The sequence below is a fragment of the Falco cherrug genome, chromosome 2, assembly GCF_023634085.1.
Source record: "Falco cherrug isolate bFalChe1 chromosome 2, bFalChe1.pri, whole genome shotgun sequence".
NCBI lineage: Eukaryota > Metazoa > Chordata > Aves > Falconiformes > Falconidae > Falco > Falco cherrug.
The window spans coordinates 117,758,958-117,778,840 of NC_073698.1; the positions used below are offsets into that span (position 1 = coordinate 117,758,958).

At 39.8% G+C, this 19,883-nt stretch overlaps 1 protein-coding gene across 1 annotated transcript in view; it reads right to left on the reverse strand.

Moving 5' to 3' along the window:
• Positions 1-89: 89 nt before the first annotated feature.
• The window catches only part of TMPRSS7 (transmembrane serine protease 7), a 33,986-nt gene continuing 14,192 nt past the window's right edge, over positions 90-19,883 (reverse strand). Inside the window, 12 exon segments of the mRNA XM_055701892.1 lie at positions 90-1,330; positions 3,530-3,666; positions 5,394-5,662; positions 5,842-6,019; positions 7,500-7,616; positions 8,739-8,849; positions 10,134-10,241; positions 11,384-11,520; positions 15,551-15,657; positions 17,346-17,458; positions 18,706-18,836; positions 19,520-19,580. Of these exon segments, the coding sequence (XP_055557867.1) occupies positions 1,160-1,330; positions 3,530-3,666; positions 5,394-5,662; positions 5,842-6,019; positions 7,500-7,616; positions 8,739-8,849; positions 10,134-10,241; positions 11,384-11,520; positions 15,551-15,657; positions 17,346-17,458; positions 18,706-18,836; positions 19,520-19,580 (1,640 nt within the window). The 3' untranslated portion in view covers positions 90-1,159.

Here is a 19,883-nt window from a genome sequence, read left to right on the forward strand (position 1 = left end):
AACAAAACCTAGAAAAACAAAACAGGCCCAAGAAACCTCAGCCCCAGAAAATAAAAAGGGAACAACCCAACCCCAACACAGACCTCACTGAGAATACAAAAGGGATTAACTGGAAGGCAATCCTCACAGCTCAGGAATGCAGACTACAACTGTAGACAGGCTGCTTTGTTCTATTTTTTTTCAACAACCTCTCTCTGCTACCCACACAGCCTGCTGACGGACTGATACTTTGCCCCTTCCTTCCTGGAAAAGAAACCCACAGAAAAAGCCTAGAAGAAACCAAAACCTCTCTTGCATCATCTCTAAAAATTGTACCAGGACCTTTTAAAAGTTAAATATATATCCAGAGAACCCAATCCCATAGCAATGCCTCTCAGAGGGTAGAAGCATCCCTTTTATTTGGGCAAGGACAAGATCATTGCAATAACACACACAACCTTGTTTACTCTTCTTGTTAAAGTTGCCTGAAGATAAAGAATTCAAATTCTCGGGCGGATGGGCTTGTACGTGAGGAAATGAAGTCAGGAAAGAAAATAGTTAGTAGCTCTAAATCATGCAGTTAATTAAAATGAAAATTGGAGAAGGAATAAGCCTAATTCTTTGTCCCATGCTTAACAGCAGAACTTCTGATCTCCAAAAATGAAGGTCCCAATGGATTTGAGAGGATTGAGTTCACTTTCTGCAATCCTTCCTCTCCCTCTGTCTGTCAGCTGTTCTTGATGGAGGAGGTAGGAGAAGTAGTATTTGCAAGAGTGCTAACAGTGATTGCTACTTCACAGTTACTACTGCTGTGTTGGGCCATACATATCTCAGAGAAATGACTAAGGTTTAAGCTCTGTCTCTAGGCGATCAGTTGTATCTTCAGTTCCTCATAGATGATTGCCCATGCACTCAGTCAGTGCCTGGAAAACGAACACAAGGTGCCAGAAGTTTGTTACTGCACCCCCTGTGTCTGCAGACACCTGCATAGAACAACCATCACAAGGAAGTCTCCTCTTTCACCAAGGTTTGAACAAAGGGTATCTGTCACTTCCACATGGCTACTCCAGAACCAGCAGGGAGACATGAAAAGAAATTCCACCACTGAACAGTTTTACCAAATATAATTTTTAATTAGCATATGCAGGACATGTTTTATTCCAGGATAACAGTTTTCAAGTTACAAGACTGAAGGCACATATTTGTGAATCCATGGTGCAAAATTTGACACTCTTGTATAGACACCTGGGAAATTTGGTCTTCCACATCCATAACCCCAGCTAACAATGCCAGTCAAAAACCATTTTCCATCTCCACTGCTTTGACATGACAATGGTCCACCAGAATCACCCTAAAAAGAATATATCAAGTTATAAATGTTTGCAATATGGATTATTAAAACTGAGACAAAATTCCACAGGAGTTATTTTGCCTGAGTAATTCCAACAGTGATTATAATTTCCCACTCACATGGTTCAAACCATCAGATAGTCAACAGGGTTTTTTTTTTCTTGAAGTAGATGGAATTGCACAGTGGTACCAAAGTTTGCTTTTTCACAGGAGAGAGGGCTAGTTCTCACTCTTTAAAGAAACTAATGAAGTTATTACTTTTCATGGGCTGGATTTGAAATTCACATTTTGTTTCCTGGCTTCAAATTTACAGCTAAACATCTGCTACTTAACATGTATGTTCATTTATAGGTTAGACACTAAAGAGTCCAAAAAGCTTTTTTTTTTAAAAAGTAAAGAATAAAAGAATGACAATAAATAAATTAAAATTAAATATTTAACAATTATATAATTTCTTTCAAATTAAAATGGAAACAGATTGAATCCCTCAATTGATTTGGTGGTTTGTTTGTTTTTTTAAAGAAGGGAAAAAAAAACAACCCTGTGTTGTCCTCTAGTAGATACAAGCCAGCATGTAATGTTTAGGGGCACATCATGTCTTTGTAAATAAAGCAACTAAAATTAAGTCTGTTATAGATTTCATTTTTATACAGGATGGCATAATTCCATAACACAGGACAAAGCAAAGAGTACTCTTTCTTTATAGGGTATTCTTGTAGAAACACATTAGCAGAGGCTCAGGCAAAAAAAATGTGCCACTTGTTGGGAAAATTTCTTGGATACTTTCCTGTAAGACACTGCTGTACACACAGTATCTCTGAAAAAGATAGCTAGCAGCAAATTAAAGTTGACCAAAACATTGGATGCAATAAAGGACTTCCAAAGCGAAAGGTGACTTGGTAAAATTTTTGCAAGAGAAGCACCTTCCTTCTAGACATATGTTTTGTTAGAGCTAGCAAACTATTTTGCTTTGATTTTATAGGATCTTAGGATATGCAGGTTGGAAGGGACATCAGGAGATAATCTCGTAAAGCCCCTGCTGCTCAGAGTAGGATTATCTGGAATTGATTTACAAAATTGTTAAGGATTTAACTTAGAAGATACTTTTTTCCTTCCTTGACAATTAAGATTTTGCATGTACAGAGTGAAATTTTCAAGTTTTTTCTTTAATTTTGGGGACAAAAGTGGAACATCAGCATTTTTCACAAAACAGAAATCCCAAACTTTGATCAGCTCTAACAACTGGCACAGTCACAATTCATTTACCCTCACAGAAATGCAGCTAAAAGACTCATAAATTGTCCTTTCCTTGGCTATGTCTTGAGCGGCCATACAGATAACTGCAGAAACAAATTCTCCAGTTAGTGAAAATTATGCTTAATATCAATGGTCTTGCTAACCTCTAAAAAGCAGCTGTTGAATTATACTCCATCAGAAAGCCCTCAGACATTGCTTGCCCTGAAAGTTATTCTGATCTCTCTAACTTTTACGCAGGCCAGTGAAAGTTAGGACATCTTGAAGATTCCAGACCTCTATCACAAAAAAAAAAAAAATGTAAAAAAATTTTAGTGAAACTACTATTATTTTTGCAGTAAGTTTACTACTATTTTAGTAGTAAACAGATACGGTTTATACAAGTTATCTATATTATAATATATTATATGACATATAATATATAAAATAGGATCTATTACATAGATGTGTATATTTAGTGTATGTATATATGTAGCCCTACTACTGATCACTAGAAATAAATTCAGAACTTCATGTTTATTATCTTCCAGCATTTCCAGATCAGAAACATCATACATTTGAAACTTTATGCCCAGCTGTCTGCATCTCATCAAATAGCCCTGTAGTTCCAAGTCAGGAGGGAGGGATCCTGAAAAGAGACAAGCTACTTTCTCAGTTTTTTCTTCAGCTGAAAGACTCGTGCCAAAAATTGCCAGACTTCCACTTGCTATTGGGACTTTCAAATTGACTGGCCCTTGGCCCACAACTGAGATTTAGTGATGCTACTCAGGCACACAAAGTAGCAAAACTCTGAAAACACCCAGATGACGGATTTGCTGGTAGAACTCTTACATTGCTGCTTTTCAGAACTGAAAAGTACAGACCACTTTGTGGTCTTCTGTCAATTCTTACACCTCATCAAAGAAAGACAAGATAAACTCTATGCAAAGTGTGCTAAGATACATACTTTGCACCCATCTGTTTTCCCAGACATTAGTCCAGCACAAAACATCCTAGCTGTGATAATCCCATATGTGGAATAACATAATGTTTGGTCAATAATTTCTACCTCTGCTTTCTGAAGAATTGCTGAACCTTCATCATCTGGAAAACAAATTGAAAGAAGAATAATTCAATAAAGCTTAGTATTTTACTCATCTATTGAAACACAAAAACAAGAAGTCTTCAGAAAATATCCACAGATACTTTTGACATCCAAGTTGTTCTAGATTCCAAACAACTAACTGCAATAGTGCAGAAAGTATCTTCTAAGTATCAGGCATTTGTGCAATGTGGTCTTGATCCTTTGGCCGCACCAGATACAATGACATAGTCACTAGGGCTGGCCAAAAAGCTTTTTGCTAATTCCTTTTGCAAAGTGTCTCAAGACTTCTTAATTTGTTCTTTTTTTATTTTTAAAAGAAAATAGGATTTTACAAAACTATTTGGATCATCACAAGACAGATTTGCAATGAGGGCAGTAGCTCTACCCTCAGAGTAAGATTATGAGTCAGAGCTACAGAATGGAATTTGATTTTTTGGCAGCATATCTCGAAATTTGGTCCTCTCTGTCTGAAAATTTTGGCAGAACACCTCTTTTCTATAAGGTAGATACTTCCAAAGAATCAGAATTAAGGTGAATTTTCCCCTTCTTTCAATACAACAGCTCTAATAACACCACTGGGTGATCCTTCCAAAATCTGGATATAACCAAAGAAACCTCACTGACATATTGAGATAGGCAAGTGCTGATTCAGATCATGAAACTTTGTTTCAGGATTTGATACAGCTGGTACGTAACAAAATATACTGCAAAAAAATACTTAAAAGATTGATTTGGTAATTGAAGTGTATAAGCTGATGAAGGGGAAAAGAGGGCAACAGGAAAAAGGAAACCCCATATTTGTTTTTGAGGCATCACATTTATCTTTCAAATCATCAGCTTTTAAATTCCACCGATGACTAACCAGTAGGCCAATGAAAGCCAGCGCACCACACGTCTGTGCCACTGCCCTTGCCTGGCAAGGCTTGTTTCATCACCACATATCCTCTCACAGCTATTTATAAAGAACCTAATTTAGCAGGTGGTAATTCTGGCTGTGAACACCAAGTCAAAATGCTGGAGTTAACTTGACCTGCTGCTGCCTTGCACCATGCATTTACCCCCCCTACAAGGCGGCAGCCCTGAGAGGGCCAGTGAGGCCCTGGGCAGCCCAGGCCTTGGCACGGTGGCGGTTACACCATTTACACCAAGGGAAGCCTCTGGTTACACTGGAAGGGCTCTAGGAAAGCTGCCACAAGAGGGGCAGAAGGTACCAAGGGAGAGGCGGCTCAGGACAAGCTGGTGGGAAGGCTGGGCCTACCCGCCATTATGGGTGCGGCCATTTTGTCCAGCTGCACTCTGAGGGGGGCCGGCAGCCAGCGTCAGCGCTACAGGGCTGCTCGGCTGCAGAGGCTGAAGGCATGGGTAAGTGGACAGTTTCATCACCCTGTGGCAAGCAGCAAAAAGTCCATTTAGGTGTGTTAACACACTTCCAAGAGTTACAAAGGGAAAAAACAATACCGTTAATTTTGCAGTAAGTGTAGCTCCCTGCAAGTCTTAGCTAACAACACGAGCACGCAGGACTTCCAGATCCACACGATCAGCAGCCAATTTTCCTGAGCATACGAAGTCATGTTCACACAGGAACCTACTTCCATAGGACAGTAAATTCAAAACATTATGTTTTTCTGCACGCCTCAGCCATGCAACAAAAGCGGGTGTCCTGCACACACCCCCACAGCTGTGAAGGCTGCCGCTCACCTAGGAACAAAATTAGTTAAAAACTCACCTGCTTCCTGCTTTTGGCCCCAGCCTGTTATCCAGCACTTGTCACCGCTGTGGACTTTGTGTGAAAAGGGAGGCACGCAGATCGGCTGGATGACATGGCTCATCGTGTCTGGCCATGGCTTGCTCAGCTGCAGCAGCGCGATGTCGTAGTCATAGTTCCTACTGTTGTAGTATTCATGGACTACAATCCGTCTCACTGCAGATACAAACTTCGCGTGGCCTTGCATTTGCATCCCCAGGTGAGCGCTCCACGCTCTGGGGTCAGCCAGCCTGGATGGGAGCAAACAAGCAACCCGTTTCTTAAAAAAATACCCCAAAACACCAGCTAATAGTGAGCCAGGTAGAAGAGGAGGGCACAGCCCACCTCAGTACAGTTCAAACTCTGGTAGCTAAAGGCATTTGGGGATGCTGGTGATGTTTGGGACAGAGTTATGGAGAAGACTGCTTACTTGCTCCCTTGGAAACAGTGAGCTGCAGACACAAGCCATTCCTTTGATATCACTGATGCCCCACAGTAAGCAGCTCCCACAAAATGGAGGCTGACCTGCCAGGGCCATTCACCTTCCTCAGTGTTTGTACCACCTACAATCCGAGAGATGAGATTGCTGCTCTTGCTGCTGCCACAACCTGCGAAGGATATTTCAGGTTATAATCCCCATCCCCAGTGCTTTCCTTTAACGAGAGTGCTTCCCACATAGGGCACGAAACAATCTTGCACTTTGAAATGCTTTGAAATCCATTTCTTTGCCCTGCTCTAATCAGAAAACTTTTCTATTTGGCTACTCGATCCCTGAAACAAGACATGACTATTAAAAAAAGGCACTGGCCTAGGAAATTTAATGTTTGTTTTTTAGCTCAGTTACAGAATTGTCAAAAGATCAATTGATTTAATCAGCGTAAAAATGAATATATAAAAACAGACAATCCCTCATCTCTTTTTTAATAGTCAGTCCTGAACTGAAAGGAATCCATCAGGAAGGAAGCCCAGCATCGTCAGGACAGTTATTTCTTGCCAAAATAGTGTGAACGATACAAGAAAAATGTTTATAGTAGCAGCCACATACATGGAGCTTGGTCATTTGTTTTTTCAGAAACCAGGTGGTCCAATCATTAATTTGCATGGAAGCAATTGAAAGTCTGAACACTTTGTATATTACTAACTCACAGATGAAGAATGTCTCAGCACAAAAAGCTGCACACTGTATTTTGAAGAGCAAGGAAGAAAGACCCCTCTGGAGGGCCTTGTGCCCATCCCCAGTGCATGCACATAAAGCCTCTGCTCAGGAGTTTCAGTTCCACACACAGGTGTTCATGCTTCTGGGCACTTTCCAGCATTCAGCCACATAGTCAAAAGCTGTATAATGTTTCCAAACAAAGTAGGCATATAGCTAGTCTTTTAAGATACCCTACTGGATGCCAGGCAGGTGCTGGCAGATTTGACATACAGGTAGCATGCCAGAAACGGCTGAGAGCCAGACAAAATACCTGAATATTTAGAGAATATTCAGTTTAGGCAGCTAATCCTAACCCCACTTTTATTGCTACTGCAGTCACAACCACCTGTTCACTTTACAGCAAAACAAACTGAAAAGCTTTACAGAGGCTACCTCAGGAAGATTTGAGGCTAGAACTTAGCTTGATACTATGAAATATCGAGGTCTTCACCACCCAGAAGAGACACAGAAGTGAAAAGCTTGTGTTTTTGATCTCATTGCATCTATGTCACTCTGAAGACCAAATACAGTCTGACTCCAACAGAAGTACCCAACACTGCTGGAGGCAACAAAAATGCTGCCTTACCAGCTAGCCAAGCTCACTCTGCAATTAACCGTGCTTCCCTGCTCCTTAACATAGCTACAATAAGCATTACAGCTGACTAAGACTCCCCTAACAGTGAGCTCACCCTCCCACAAGAACTTAGGCAATTCTGCAACCAGACCTAAATTAAACCCATGGCTGTTCATTACCCCACCGTCACTGAGAGTGTGCAGTAAAAACTCAATACCTGCTGCATGAGTTGTATCCCCTCCAAACCAGGAAGAAATAAAGGTCTTTATTGTGTAAAAAGTTCAAAGTTCAAAAAGATGAACATCTGAGAGGAACTTACTGCAGCTGCTTTCATCACTTCCATCAATACAGTCCACAGTCCCATCACACTTTGCGGTTTTTTTCCTAATACAAATGTTATTCCTGCACTTAAAAGTGTGGTTGGTGCAAGGAATACCTGAAATAGTTGTGGGGGAAAAAAAATAAAAGACTGTTGGCTCAGCTTAACATGTGGAGACATGTCTGCGCAGATAAAAGATTCATACATATATCAACATATAGGAGGGAACATAGCAAGGGAGCACTTCAGCTGGGATGACTTAAATCTCTAAGTAGAATAAACTATTCAAGTAGAACTGCACCTGTACTAAGGATTGCATCAAGCTGGCTGAGTCTGAACAGAGATTTCCTCCCATCCTTTCCCATAGCACTAATGAGCATGGATATAGTAGCGAAAAACTTAGCTGTAGAGCAAGTGTTGGGCTAGAAGAGGAAAACATGCAGTACGTTGGAAAGAAGCCCTCTTTTATATTTCAGTATTAAATATGAAATGAAAGATCATAGCAAAAGCAGTCTTACTAATTGTATTCAGTTAAACTGCAACTCCCAACCTTGGTATTTTCCTGTTTCCCTATAGCCTGTAATAAATGAGGCCACTCAGACCCAATCTATTTTTTTCCCCTTTACATCCCATTTACACACACACTACCTAGTCAAACAGGTCAGAAACCATTACTTCTTTTTAAAGAAGTTACTTGCAGCACTTCCCAGTTGTGCTCGCTTTCATATGTAATGGTGACCATTTATTCTACAAAGTTAAAGAAATGGCTGACTGAAAACTTTCATGTGCCTAATGCTAAATTTATAGCTTCCATAGCATTTTAAACACATTAACCTTACAACCCTGAAAATTGCTCCGGGGAAACTATCATTTTTATAGTTCCTTTACAGATGGTAAATCAGATCCAGGAAATAATTTGCACAGATCATGCTTTAAAGAGATAAAATCTGGGATTCAGGCTTTAAATCCCTAGATCCCTATCCTGCATCCAGAGTACTTAATTCTTCTGCCAGTATTTTGCTGAAACAGATGTTCATGAGCTCATTAAAAAGAAACAGTTTAAAATCAATAAAGAATTGTTTATAAGTATATCGGAAAAGTGAACAGAATTACATAGCCTGAGTTAGACTTGATAGTGCCTCCTAACTCTTCGAATATAGCATCTGGTATTACAGCCAGAATTAGATAGATGGCAGAAGACAGAAAAAAAAAAAAAAAAAATCAAGATATTAGCCTTACTGTGGGTGCAGTTCTGCTCATCTTTTCCATCCTCACAATCACTTACTCCGTTGCAGGCAAGCAGGTTATCCTGTATTGCGAAGCTGGAGTTACAGTTCCACTCAGGGACAACTTTAAAAACAGAAGTCAAATCAGGTACAGAAGCGTGGTGATGTGAATAAGTTGTAAATAATATGGTCAAGTTTGTACTCATAAACCAATATTCATTTTAATGCATAAATAAGCTTGTAATTGTATAGCAACAAAGGGGTTAAAATGTCTGAAAGATCATATAGACTGTTCTGGCAAGAAAGTTGCAGATCTCTGAAAGGGGAGCTGTCCTCCCTATCTGCAAAGCAAGCTGCCCTACCAAGGAGATAACGGGACAGCAGGATGGCCTTGAGTCAAATTAACAAGGAGTATTGTAAAAACCCCGGGAAAGATTTCTACAAGTCTGCCAACTCATCACTTTTGAGACCTAAGGTGAAAAGTACACCATGAGGAAGACCTACGGACTTCCTCCCATAGACCACTGCCCACATTCTAAAGACCCCGGCCCACAATTTTTGGAAGAATCTGCGCAAGCGTGAAAGACTGATAAACTAATTAGCATACAAAGCGAGGGTAGGCGGGTTCAGGTAATGAATATGTATAGGCATTAATGGAATATTCATTGTTTCATTATATAAATATAAGATAAACTGCCCCTCTGGGTGTGTACGATTGGTGGAAGGATCCCCCATACACCCGGCGCCGACAATAAAGAATACTTAATCACTAAGAAATTCTGAAGATGTTCTTTGAAACAGTGGCTGTAATGCTAACACTACCCTCTTCTGACTGTGCCTGGGGGCCACTTTCATACCTTCACTGCATTGTATGAGGATGAGGATGAGTGCCACATTGTGCAAGGAGAAAATAAAGCACAACGGAGTTCAGCGGCCTATCCCAGTTCACCCATTGCCCCAAGTGGAGTGGCAGAGTGGCCCAAGTTCTAACTATTTTTTACCACAGCTATTTATTATCACTCTCATCTATTCTCTGCACCCCGATTTGTCATTCTCCTGTGAAAATAAATCACTCAAAATAGAACAGAACGTTATAATTACCAGCATTTAACACATGAGAAAAAATGAAAATATAGCCTATTACAGCTATTTTTGCACGTCTAACTTTCTTCTTTGTGTTTCCAGCACCACAACTTTTTAATTCTTAATTTTGTCCCTTGCTAATTATGAATTAAGCACTCAAGAGACTCACCGAGTACCTGGATATACAAAGGAAGCTGGAAACATCTGTTCCCCTCCACTCAAAAAAACCCCACAAAAAACCCCACTTCATTTCAACTGTCTTCTAAGGCTAGACAAAACATTCATTGGGTTTCCCAGCCAAGATTTCCAGTTAGTGAATACAAACCACAAAAGAGTTCATCGCTTTCATCAAAGCAGTTGTTGATCCCATCACAGCGCTGCATCGGCTGGATGCATAAGCCAGTAGAACACTTGAAATGTCCAGGTGGACATGCTGGAGGAAAACAAAGCAAAAAAAACCAACCAAATACACTAACTTCAGTTTTCTTTTCCCAAATATTACCAGCTCATTAAAATTTGTAGTCACTAAGCTGTTCTAAGGAATTATACAGTTGATCTAAACTTAATAGTCTGTATACATTGCCAGCACTTAAATTGAGTTCAGATGTTGAAAACTGGGATTAAAAAAAAAAAAAAAAAGTGAAAAGATCCCTAAAGTTTCGGTGCAGCTGTTAGTGCAATAGGTGCTGCATGGTCTACGTTAGGACTGAACCAAATCAACCAGTGTTTTATGGTGGAACGCAAGAGACCTTAGAATGCCATCTTCTTTTAAAAGGACAGTCTCACTTTCAATAACCAAAATTTGCAGCACTTTGCAACTTCAGTTAGTAGCCTGTATTGAGGTGACTTATGAATTGGATAAATGTTTGCCTTCTAAAATAAAATAACGAAGTTACCATCTTTTTACATACTCCACATATATGCAATGCATAAAATTGCTCTAATGTGACAAGTTAACTAAGACTAGAAATCATTGCCTCTCTGCTACTTTAACAACATGAATATATATGAATAACACAGGTATATTGAAAAGTATCAGTAAACAGTTGTCTGTTTCAGGACTTGAAAAAACTCAGTTGGCAGGTTTTTAACAACTTTTTGAGATTTTCTTCAGCTCAGATTTCTACTTGCACACAAAGTATTTAAATGGATGAAAACACTGGAATAAACAGTTGTTTATTTGGTCCTCTGTTCATTACCTAGAAGTCTTTGTAGCAACAGAAAGATTGCAAACAAAACCTTGGAGACTAAAACAAACAGGAACGGCAGACTTCAATTGACCATAGCCATAGCCACACAGGAAGCTTTAAGGACTGTGCAGAAGAGAGCAGACTTTGTGTGTAGAAGAAACCGAAGCATGCTGCACACCCCCACAGACCTTAGCTGCATCGCCTTGATGAGCTACAAAAGGCTTTTTGTTTGCTAGTCACCTGATGTAGTAAGATTAGAGAAAAAAATTAAAACCCAACAGACAATTTCCTGCATAAACCTAATTAAGTGCTACTAGATCTGAAAAACGTTGCTTCACAGGTCTGAAATGCAAAGATGGGTTGAAAAAGATAAAATCCATCTTACGCTGGCTGATGTTATAGCTGCCGTACTCCACCAGAAGTGGCTTCTCTGAGACCTTCGAACTGCACTGAAGCTCAATGTTGACAGTAGAACTCGCAATGTGGAAGACTGTTTGGTGATCAACATAGTAACCGCAGTACCTAAAAGGGTTCAGTGGAGTTCTAGAGCAGCCTTCACATCAAAATTACCTTACATGCAATTTAAATGTCAACATCACTGAAATCCAGCAATACAGTCAGCTGCCATACTTCAATTAAGAACCAAAATCTGAAACCGTACCCCAAAACACCGGTCATAATCCTTCATGACCACACACATGGAAGCAGAATGTTTTGCCAGAAAGTCTAGATGAATGGAGATATGAAGACTTTTATCAAGACAAACATTGGTACATTTGTCACTATTTCTGATATCTGTTTTCAAAAGACTTTGATTTTGGGGAAAACTTAAGTTTGCTGGGAGGGGCGACGTCAGCACAGTGGAGAGCAAATTTGGTTGCTCTGACTTTGAGGATTGCCCCTAAAGAATGCACAAAGGCACTGGGTAAAATTGGTCCAACTACTTTGGAGACAGAGGGGAACAGATTTAGGGAAACTGAAAATATTTCTAGTCACACAGCCTTCATGCACTATTAACATCGCGGAATTTTACCTTTGAAAGTCACATCTGTAAATAACTAGTCTAGATTAAAAAAAAAAAAAATCCCTTGGGTGTGCATCTACTTTAAGCTGCCATTTTGGCAAAGAGCTTCCTTGGACTTCTGCCTAGGCACCACATAACTCAGAAAAACGTAAACGCTCCCTGATGCCAGTTAACATTTAATCCAACCATTGCTAATGGTTTTCTATTGCCCCTTCCATTAAAGGTGCCAAAGATATTGAGGCTGGTATTTAGATGTTACTTTAGCTGGCACGCCCCCTCCCCCCCTCAAAAAAAAACCCCAAAAAACAACAACAACAAAACCCCCAAAACATAAGATATTTCTTTAACAGGGAAAAGCTGCTAGATCATGCTTTAAAAATTGAAGACAGTTTTAACTGTAGTAAACCCGTGAACACTAACAGTACAGGTTGTTCTAGAAGCAGAAGTAAGGACTCTCTCCTCTGTTCCAGTAAAACACCCAAGAAATGCAGCACTTCTGAGAAAAACACCTGTTTTAAGCTGTTTTCCTGTCAAGAAAAATACTTGTCAGTCTACACAGATTTAAAAGCAGGAGCAGCTGTATTGATTCTTAGCACACTTGGCACACACACTTACTTGACAGCAGTGCAAGGTCACAGGCTACAGTTAAAATGTACCCACAGAACATGAAAATGGATTATTGTATTGTTAAATGGACTAATGGACTATTATCCAGAGGTAAATATTTCCCTTTTTTAATTGGCAACACCAGGCATTGCGCCAGGACAACTCTTCATATCAATGAAGAATTAATCAGTGATTTCCATGTGGATAGATGTTGCCTGGGTGTCCTGTGCACCCCACTGAAGCTTGCCATAGGGAATGGCCGTGCTCATTCATACGTTTCCATATGTGCCCAATGAAAATGAAACATCCTTTTAACAGATCTAGGAGACTCTATTCCAGCAAAGTGAAAAATAAATGAAGAAAACAATTCAAAAATAGACTTTTCTTAGACACCCTGAAAACAGATCTTTTTTTTAAAAAACAATTAATTAATTTTACAGCTTTCTACTAGAATAAAGTTTAAAAAAAGATCTGTCAGGGCTGAGTGAAGACTTCCTGCTACAGGAACTTTTATTCTCACTCATTTTAGTGTGTCTGTCATCAATGTTCCCAACCTAAAACAGACTGCTAAAGTGGACAGCAAAATGCCACCTAGACATCTGAGTCCCCTCAATTAGCCCACAGACATTTTACGCATTTCTCCTTCTGTCAATGACTTGACAACTTCCCTCCCACAAACCTTAGCACCATTTTAAAAACAAACAAACAAACAAACCAAACCAAAACCAACCAAAAAACACAACACAGGCTGCACTGACCACTTGTCAGCCATATAAAACAACTTCATCTCACCCAAAGTACAGGAAGCTCCTGCCCATCTGTGGAAATGCCGAGACAGCTACATTAAGGAAGCTACCTCCTGCACACAGTGAGAAATGTCATATGCTTCTGGGATTTGTAAGACAGTGCTACAGATCCTTGGGAGCCTTCTGCTGGTGTTTCACTAGCCATTTCTCCGGGTCCAGGGCAAAGGGAGGCTGCAAGGCATCATCTGTAACTCTGTCCCATTGCTACAGAGAGAAACTAATCAAGGGGATCCTGTCCTGTATGTTGAAGCAGGAATCCGGGGTTAACTTTTCAGGGGATGAGTAAATACGGGCATCCTGTAGCAGAAACAATGGGATGTTGCACCAACAGCTTTAAGAAAAACGAAACACTGGCAGCCTTTTTGTTCACATAAACCTGTAAGTCTGCTCACAGAGGCTCATTGATATTTCTGCCTATGAGAATTTCAGCAAAAGCAGTTCATCAGCTGTAGCTCTTCTGACTAGGTAGAGGAACTTTTGTGCCCACTGGAGGGACTACGAGGAAGAACTGCGTGGCTGTGTTGGGTGTCTCTGTTTAGGTAAAGTTGTCCCTAGAGGTTTAAAAGAGCCTTATCTGCACCACCTTCACCGTAGCAATCTTTATTTACCGAGAAGAGCCTCCTGAAGCTTCTTAATCTTTTTTACCTAGGACAGCAGAATGTGCATGCTATAAGCTGCAACTGCAGGAAGCTGAAAAAGTGGGGTGTCCCCCTCTTTTCATTAACCATCAAAATTTGGAGGTGGAACAAAATATAAAAATGTTTCATGCTGTAAATCATTTTTTTTCCATAAAGAGTAGACATAGAACAGAAAAATCAGGGAGGTTCAAAAGCCTTACTTTCAGTCAAAAAAACACTTTCAAAAGGAGAACTTGTGTTGGTCTATTTGGTCTACCATCAGCAGCTTGCAATGGAAATCAGAAGCACATGCTCCTGTGCAGTACTTCAAAAGTAACCCTCAGTACATTTCTAAGGGTCACAGTCTGACATTTGATTCCGTGGAATGTATAATTGGTAGGCTTATTTAAGAGCTGCTCTTTCAAACAGAAAATCCTTACAATATGAACTGATCAGGTTTTTTCCTCCAGATTTTGCCTTTATTTGATTCATAGTTCAGCTATCCCTACTATGTCAAATCTTTCCAATTGTGTCATAAAAAGAACACCAAAACCCCCACCAAACGTCTGTTTTGACTGGTGTTTTTATGTGCCCATCTAGTCCAGCAACCAATTCCCATCAAGGCACAATATTAGGAGCTTCAGAGAAAGTGAATTTTCTCCAAGTACAATATGTTATCAAAGATATCAAAGATTAGAGAAAGTTTTTACTCCTCTCAGTAATTCTTTCAATTACACTCTTAGGGGCTTAACTGATTTTGTTTTGTTTCAGTAGTGAGTTCAGAGATTCTGTTTCAAGTCTGATCTTACTGGTGTTTCCATTTGAACAAAGTTAAAAAATTAAATCCAACATCCTGAATCTAATCTTACCTCATCATCCAGTGATTGAAAGATAACTTAAAAAAACGAGGAAAAAATGTGTGGACAATGTGCACGGAAAAGCAGCAGTATTTTAATTAATTTAAAAAAAAGTTAACATTAAAAATTTAATAAAAAAAACCACTTAAGAAATACAGTGGTACCTTGGCAGCCAGTCTGTGAGGTTTCTCTTTCAAGAGCCAGTGGTTGGAATGAGGAAGCAGTTACTCTTCTATTCCCAATAATCTCATTGTAATAGCTTTCACTGAGAAGTTAATTAGGTTCAGTGTCCTCATAAGCAATCACAGAATTAAGTTACACTTAAAAGGGTTTTAACAGACCTTGTTCAATGATCCCATAAAACTCAGGATTATTTTAGGGTTCACAGGACATCTGTCTTCACCCACCTGTTCCCATTTCTTTCTCTCCAGAGAGTACCAAAGGCTTTTGTTTCATCTTTCTGGTACTTTTCAATACATTTTTTTTTATATATGTAGGTATATTCAGTTACATCATCAGCAAAAGAGTAGTAAGAGACACCAGTGAGGTAGCTCTGTGGAAACTCTCCAAGTGAGCTGCGCTAGTGATATGAATGTTTATTTTGGCAATGTTACTTTAATAAACCCATGCAGAAGTACTTACATGTGTTCATTGATTTTCCACCATCCTCGCTCACAGCCTTTAATATTCTTCTCACTGATGGTATAGTTATGAAACTTCAGAGCTATACCGAGGCTCTTCTGAGGAGTCTGTGGTGGGCAAGAAAGATAGTACAAGCAGTTGTCTTTTTCCTTTCGTGAACGTAGCCCATGAAGGTCTTTAGAGTTATCTCAGCAATGACGGTGCTTGGCAATGTCATGCTCTGGGAGCTGTGCTGATATCGCCAGCTCAACAGCCAGCACTCGAGACGCCTGCCAGCTATTCAGTCTTGGGTAAAAGCAAAGGTTGGCAAAGCCCCACCACAGCTGCGGGCTTTCTCCCCCTCTAGCCAACAGTCCTTTCATCTTCAAAAAGCCACTGGCCATAGAAAGCAGCTTTTGTATCAAGATCAAAGTGCTCAAATACATCCAAATTTACTTGTGTAGGGGGACACAGCCGCAGCGGATTGTTACCTAAGACACTGCACTGAATACCTGTGTCACCTCTGCAATGCTAGGAGTTATTTCTACCAAAATATTGTAGTCTTCTACGAGCACCTGCTCACCCAAGCACTCTTTAGCATTTTACCAAAGATTTTTAAGCCCACCAGCATCATGAGGGTTCATAATTATTTATTTCCTTTATTAAAATGAACAGTAGCTTTTTGCAATGTTCCTTTAAAAGCAAGGGCTGATTCAGGACAAGACGACAGAAATGGAGATTTTTCTCCTTCTCTCTTACAGAAAACATGATTTAGAAATAAGGGAAGTTTCAGCATTGAATTACTGGAAATTAAACTGTTTTTAGAAATAAGTCTTGGGGTCTGCCCATCTTAAGTGTTCAGAAACTTTTCCCTCAGAAATCCAGGGTGAGTAAAGACCTGAAGTTTAGCAAAAGAGTAATTGCCGTAAGCTTCCCAGAAGAGGGAGAGGCTGTAGGTCACGGTTAGCTGTACTCCATTCGTACTGGTGTGATTCAACCTGGGCAACCACTGACTTTAACCAGACATGAGCAGTAGATAAGCAAAAAGAGGGGTAAAGAGTGGACTGCATCATATCCATTGCTGTATTCTTTAGAGAGGAAAGCACAGAAGGGCAAACCATAAGTCAGAGATCATATTTTGCAGCATCAATAGGGAAACACTAATGTGATGACATCAGAAAAGGCATGACAAAACTACTTTTAAATGATGTAAACTATCAGTCATTTGCTTTCAGGGAAGTGCCTGAGAATATGCAGAAAAAGAATACCAAGAAAAAAAAAAGTACAACCCCCCCAAAAAAAACAGTCTGTGGGATTGTGCTGATAGGACAGACCACCTTAGAAGACAAATTGAATTTATCAAGCATGACAAAATGGACTGCAAAGAGATATCAGAGAAGCAGCAGTAATAACAAGGTTAGATGGTTCTTTTGTACATCCTTTTTTTCCAAATTTTTGCGGGTGGGAAGAGGGGAATTAAAAACAGTGAAGTATTACAATCTCAGCCATGAAGTAATTCTGCAAGCTAAACATCAAAACTAGTCTCAGTTTTTCACATTTATAAAAGGACCGCTTAGGAACTATTTTCACTTTATTAAGAATAAGTGCACAGAAAAAAAAAAAACAACCAACAAAAACCCCCACATCCCAACAAAAAAACCTGAGCACAGCCATCTATTCTGTTATACCATTTCTATAAACTACCACATCTGTAAGGATGCCAGTTATTCCCTACATAATTGTTTCTGCTGTACTTACAGGCTCTGTGTGCCCAAAACACGCAACAGTGCCTAAGAGAGAAAGAGATTCATGATACCTGGAAGTTCCATGCACAAAGACATTTTGGAGCGTAATAGCTTGGGTAATAGGGACTTGTGATTCTCCCTTCGTAGCCAGTTTTCTCTTTTGTCACAATTGCTTTTCCACACCCTAGGGAAAAAAAGGATGCAAAGGTTGGCAAACTTTAACATACTTCCAGAAAAGCTTTTCAGTGGGCTAAGCATCCAAATTTATCAGAAATCTTCCACTGCTAAACAGGGCAGCTTAGGAATTATAGTTATCTGGGTTCAAGCTGTAAAAAGATACTCTTCCCAATGATGCACACAGACAGACAAAAGGTGTCAAAATCTAGGAATGCTTGCTGGGCTCTGAAGGGCCAGGATAAAACATTGTGCAGTTTTATGTCTTTTATTTCACTGAAGGCAGTTCTGCAAACAAGTCTTACTGAACGGTGTTGCACATCAATGCATCCACTCTGCAGTAGTATGTGATGATCCCTAGTTTTAAAATGCAGCCACTTAAAAAAAAAAATGGTTATTGTGCTAATCTAACCAGCGTCCTGGAAGCCAAAACTTCTTTTTATGGCCACTCGATGGATTTAGAGAATTCACAAAAAATTTAGAAAATTCACAAAACCCACACATACAGAAACCAACAAAGAAAACCCAGCCCTGAATTTAAACCAACCAACCAACCAACAATAACAGGCCTAAATTTAAAATTATGCATGATAGAGAATTTATCACATGCTTTTGTGATGGTATTTTAATGCTTTATTACTGTCAACATGGAACGTATGCAGCATCTTTTTGAGCAACTGGAATTTCCTTGCATCAGATTGTGTTAGATTTTTCTCCTTGTGCTATTAGCCTGATGTTCGTTGTACTATTTGTGATTATGATCTAACCACTTCCTAAAGAAGCAATATAAAGCAGATGAAGGGCTTGACACACAAACAGGACTGACTCCTTTGCGTTAATGAGGAGACAGGCACCGCTGGGAAGTGCAGAGGAAGCTACTGAAGTTTTTTTTTCTGAAAGTGGTTTTTAGTTCTGAGCATCATCCCCGAGTCCCAAACCAGCAGAGGCCAGAGCTGTGCTACACCTGGAATAACAACTCCATCTACTGGCACATCACAGTCCTGACCAACTGAATGCAACCGGCTGGTTTCAGCCTTCTACCTTCATGTTTCACTGAAGAACAGCTAATCTGCATGGATTGAATTACTCAAGAGGAAAGCAGACACTGAGTAACGCAGAGATGAAGGAGGGAGACTGGCATGTAGAAAAAAACCCTGAGATACAGGCGTCGTTTATCCATAGTCAGGAACATGACAGCCTCTTTGGGATCTTAAGAGCAATACAGTAAACACATTTCCAAACACAGAACAAACCTACTTTCTTGCGTAATGACCTCAAAATAGCCATGGAATTCCTTCTGTTCCTTTGTTTGTGCTGCCTTAAACATTACCAGCATGAGATTGTTTGTGGACACAAGTGACACCAATGAATCGGCTGGTTCACAGGCTCTGAGGGGGAAGAGAGTACATACATAAGCAATAGGTAAAAAGCAACCAAACCAAAACCAAAAATAAAACACGCTGCTCTCATTCTGTGCTTAAATTTTCCACTGGTGCAGAGCTTACCTACTTAAAGCTTCGTAAAAACTCCATGCTCTTGAACACAAAAGTACCTGTTACAAGGCCAGTTAGAAACCCAATATTGAAAAGTTACTTCTTGCAAAAAAGAAAGAAATTATGAACATGAAAACAAAGATGGAATGTTTTAGCTCTAGGAGATAATACTGACTTTCAGCCTTCGCTCGAAATAAAAATGAATGAAGCCAATAGTAAAGAAAGGCTTGTAGAAAAAAAAATATATTTTATTAGACCAACAGATTTAGCTTGGATTTGGGGAGCGGGAAAGACAAGCAAGTTAATCTTCAAGACAGAAATGAAGAACCTGAGCCAATCAACTAGTCTTAATTAAAAAAAAAAATACTTTCCATATGCATTACACCTAACAGACATCCTCAGTCCTCTACAGATACTAACAAGTAAGCGAACACCATCTGTTGTTTTATAGTCAAGTCAGCGAGTGATTCAGATTAGTAGAGGACTGATCTTGAAGAGGGCTGAAAAGCCAATGCTCTTTCTTGAGGCTTATACACAGACTGGCAGGCCAGAGAAAAGGGTTTCAGGGGTCAAACCACTGAGCTCTTCATCTACTTGATGGACATGCCATCTTCATCTTTCAGTCTGACAGAGCCCGATGGAATTAGTTACCAGGAATTTCAAACAAAAAAAATCCCCAAACAAGCATAGTGGATCATTATTAATAGGGCAGGGGGAGTAATAATGGTCCACACCCCTCAACCCATCACAGTTTCAACTCTAGATTTTAATAACCCTCTAAGCTACTCAAATCGAGCAGAAAAAGAGAGTTGAACTGGTGAGCGGCATTAAGTATCCAAAGAATCACAAGGCTTTGTTTTAGAACATCAGTCTTCATATGAAGACCACTAATCTTCATGTGGATGAAGAGTTTGCTTAGGGGACAAAATTTTGACATTTTCT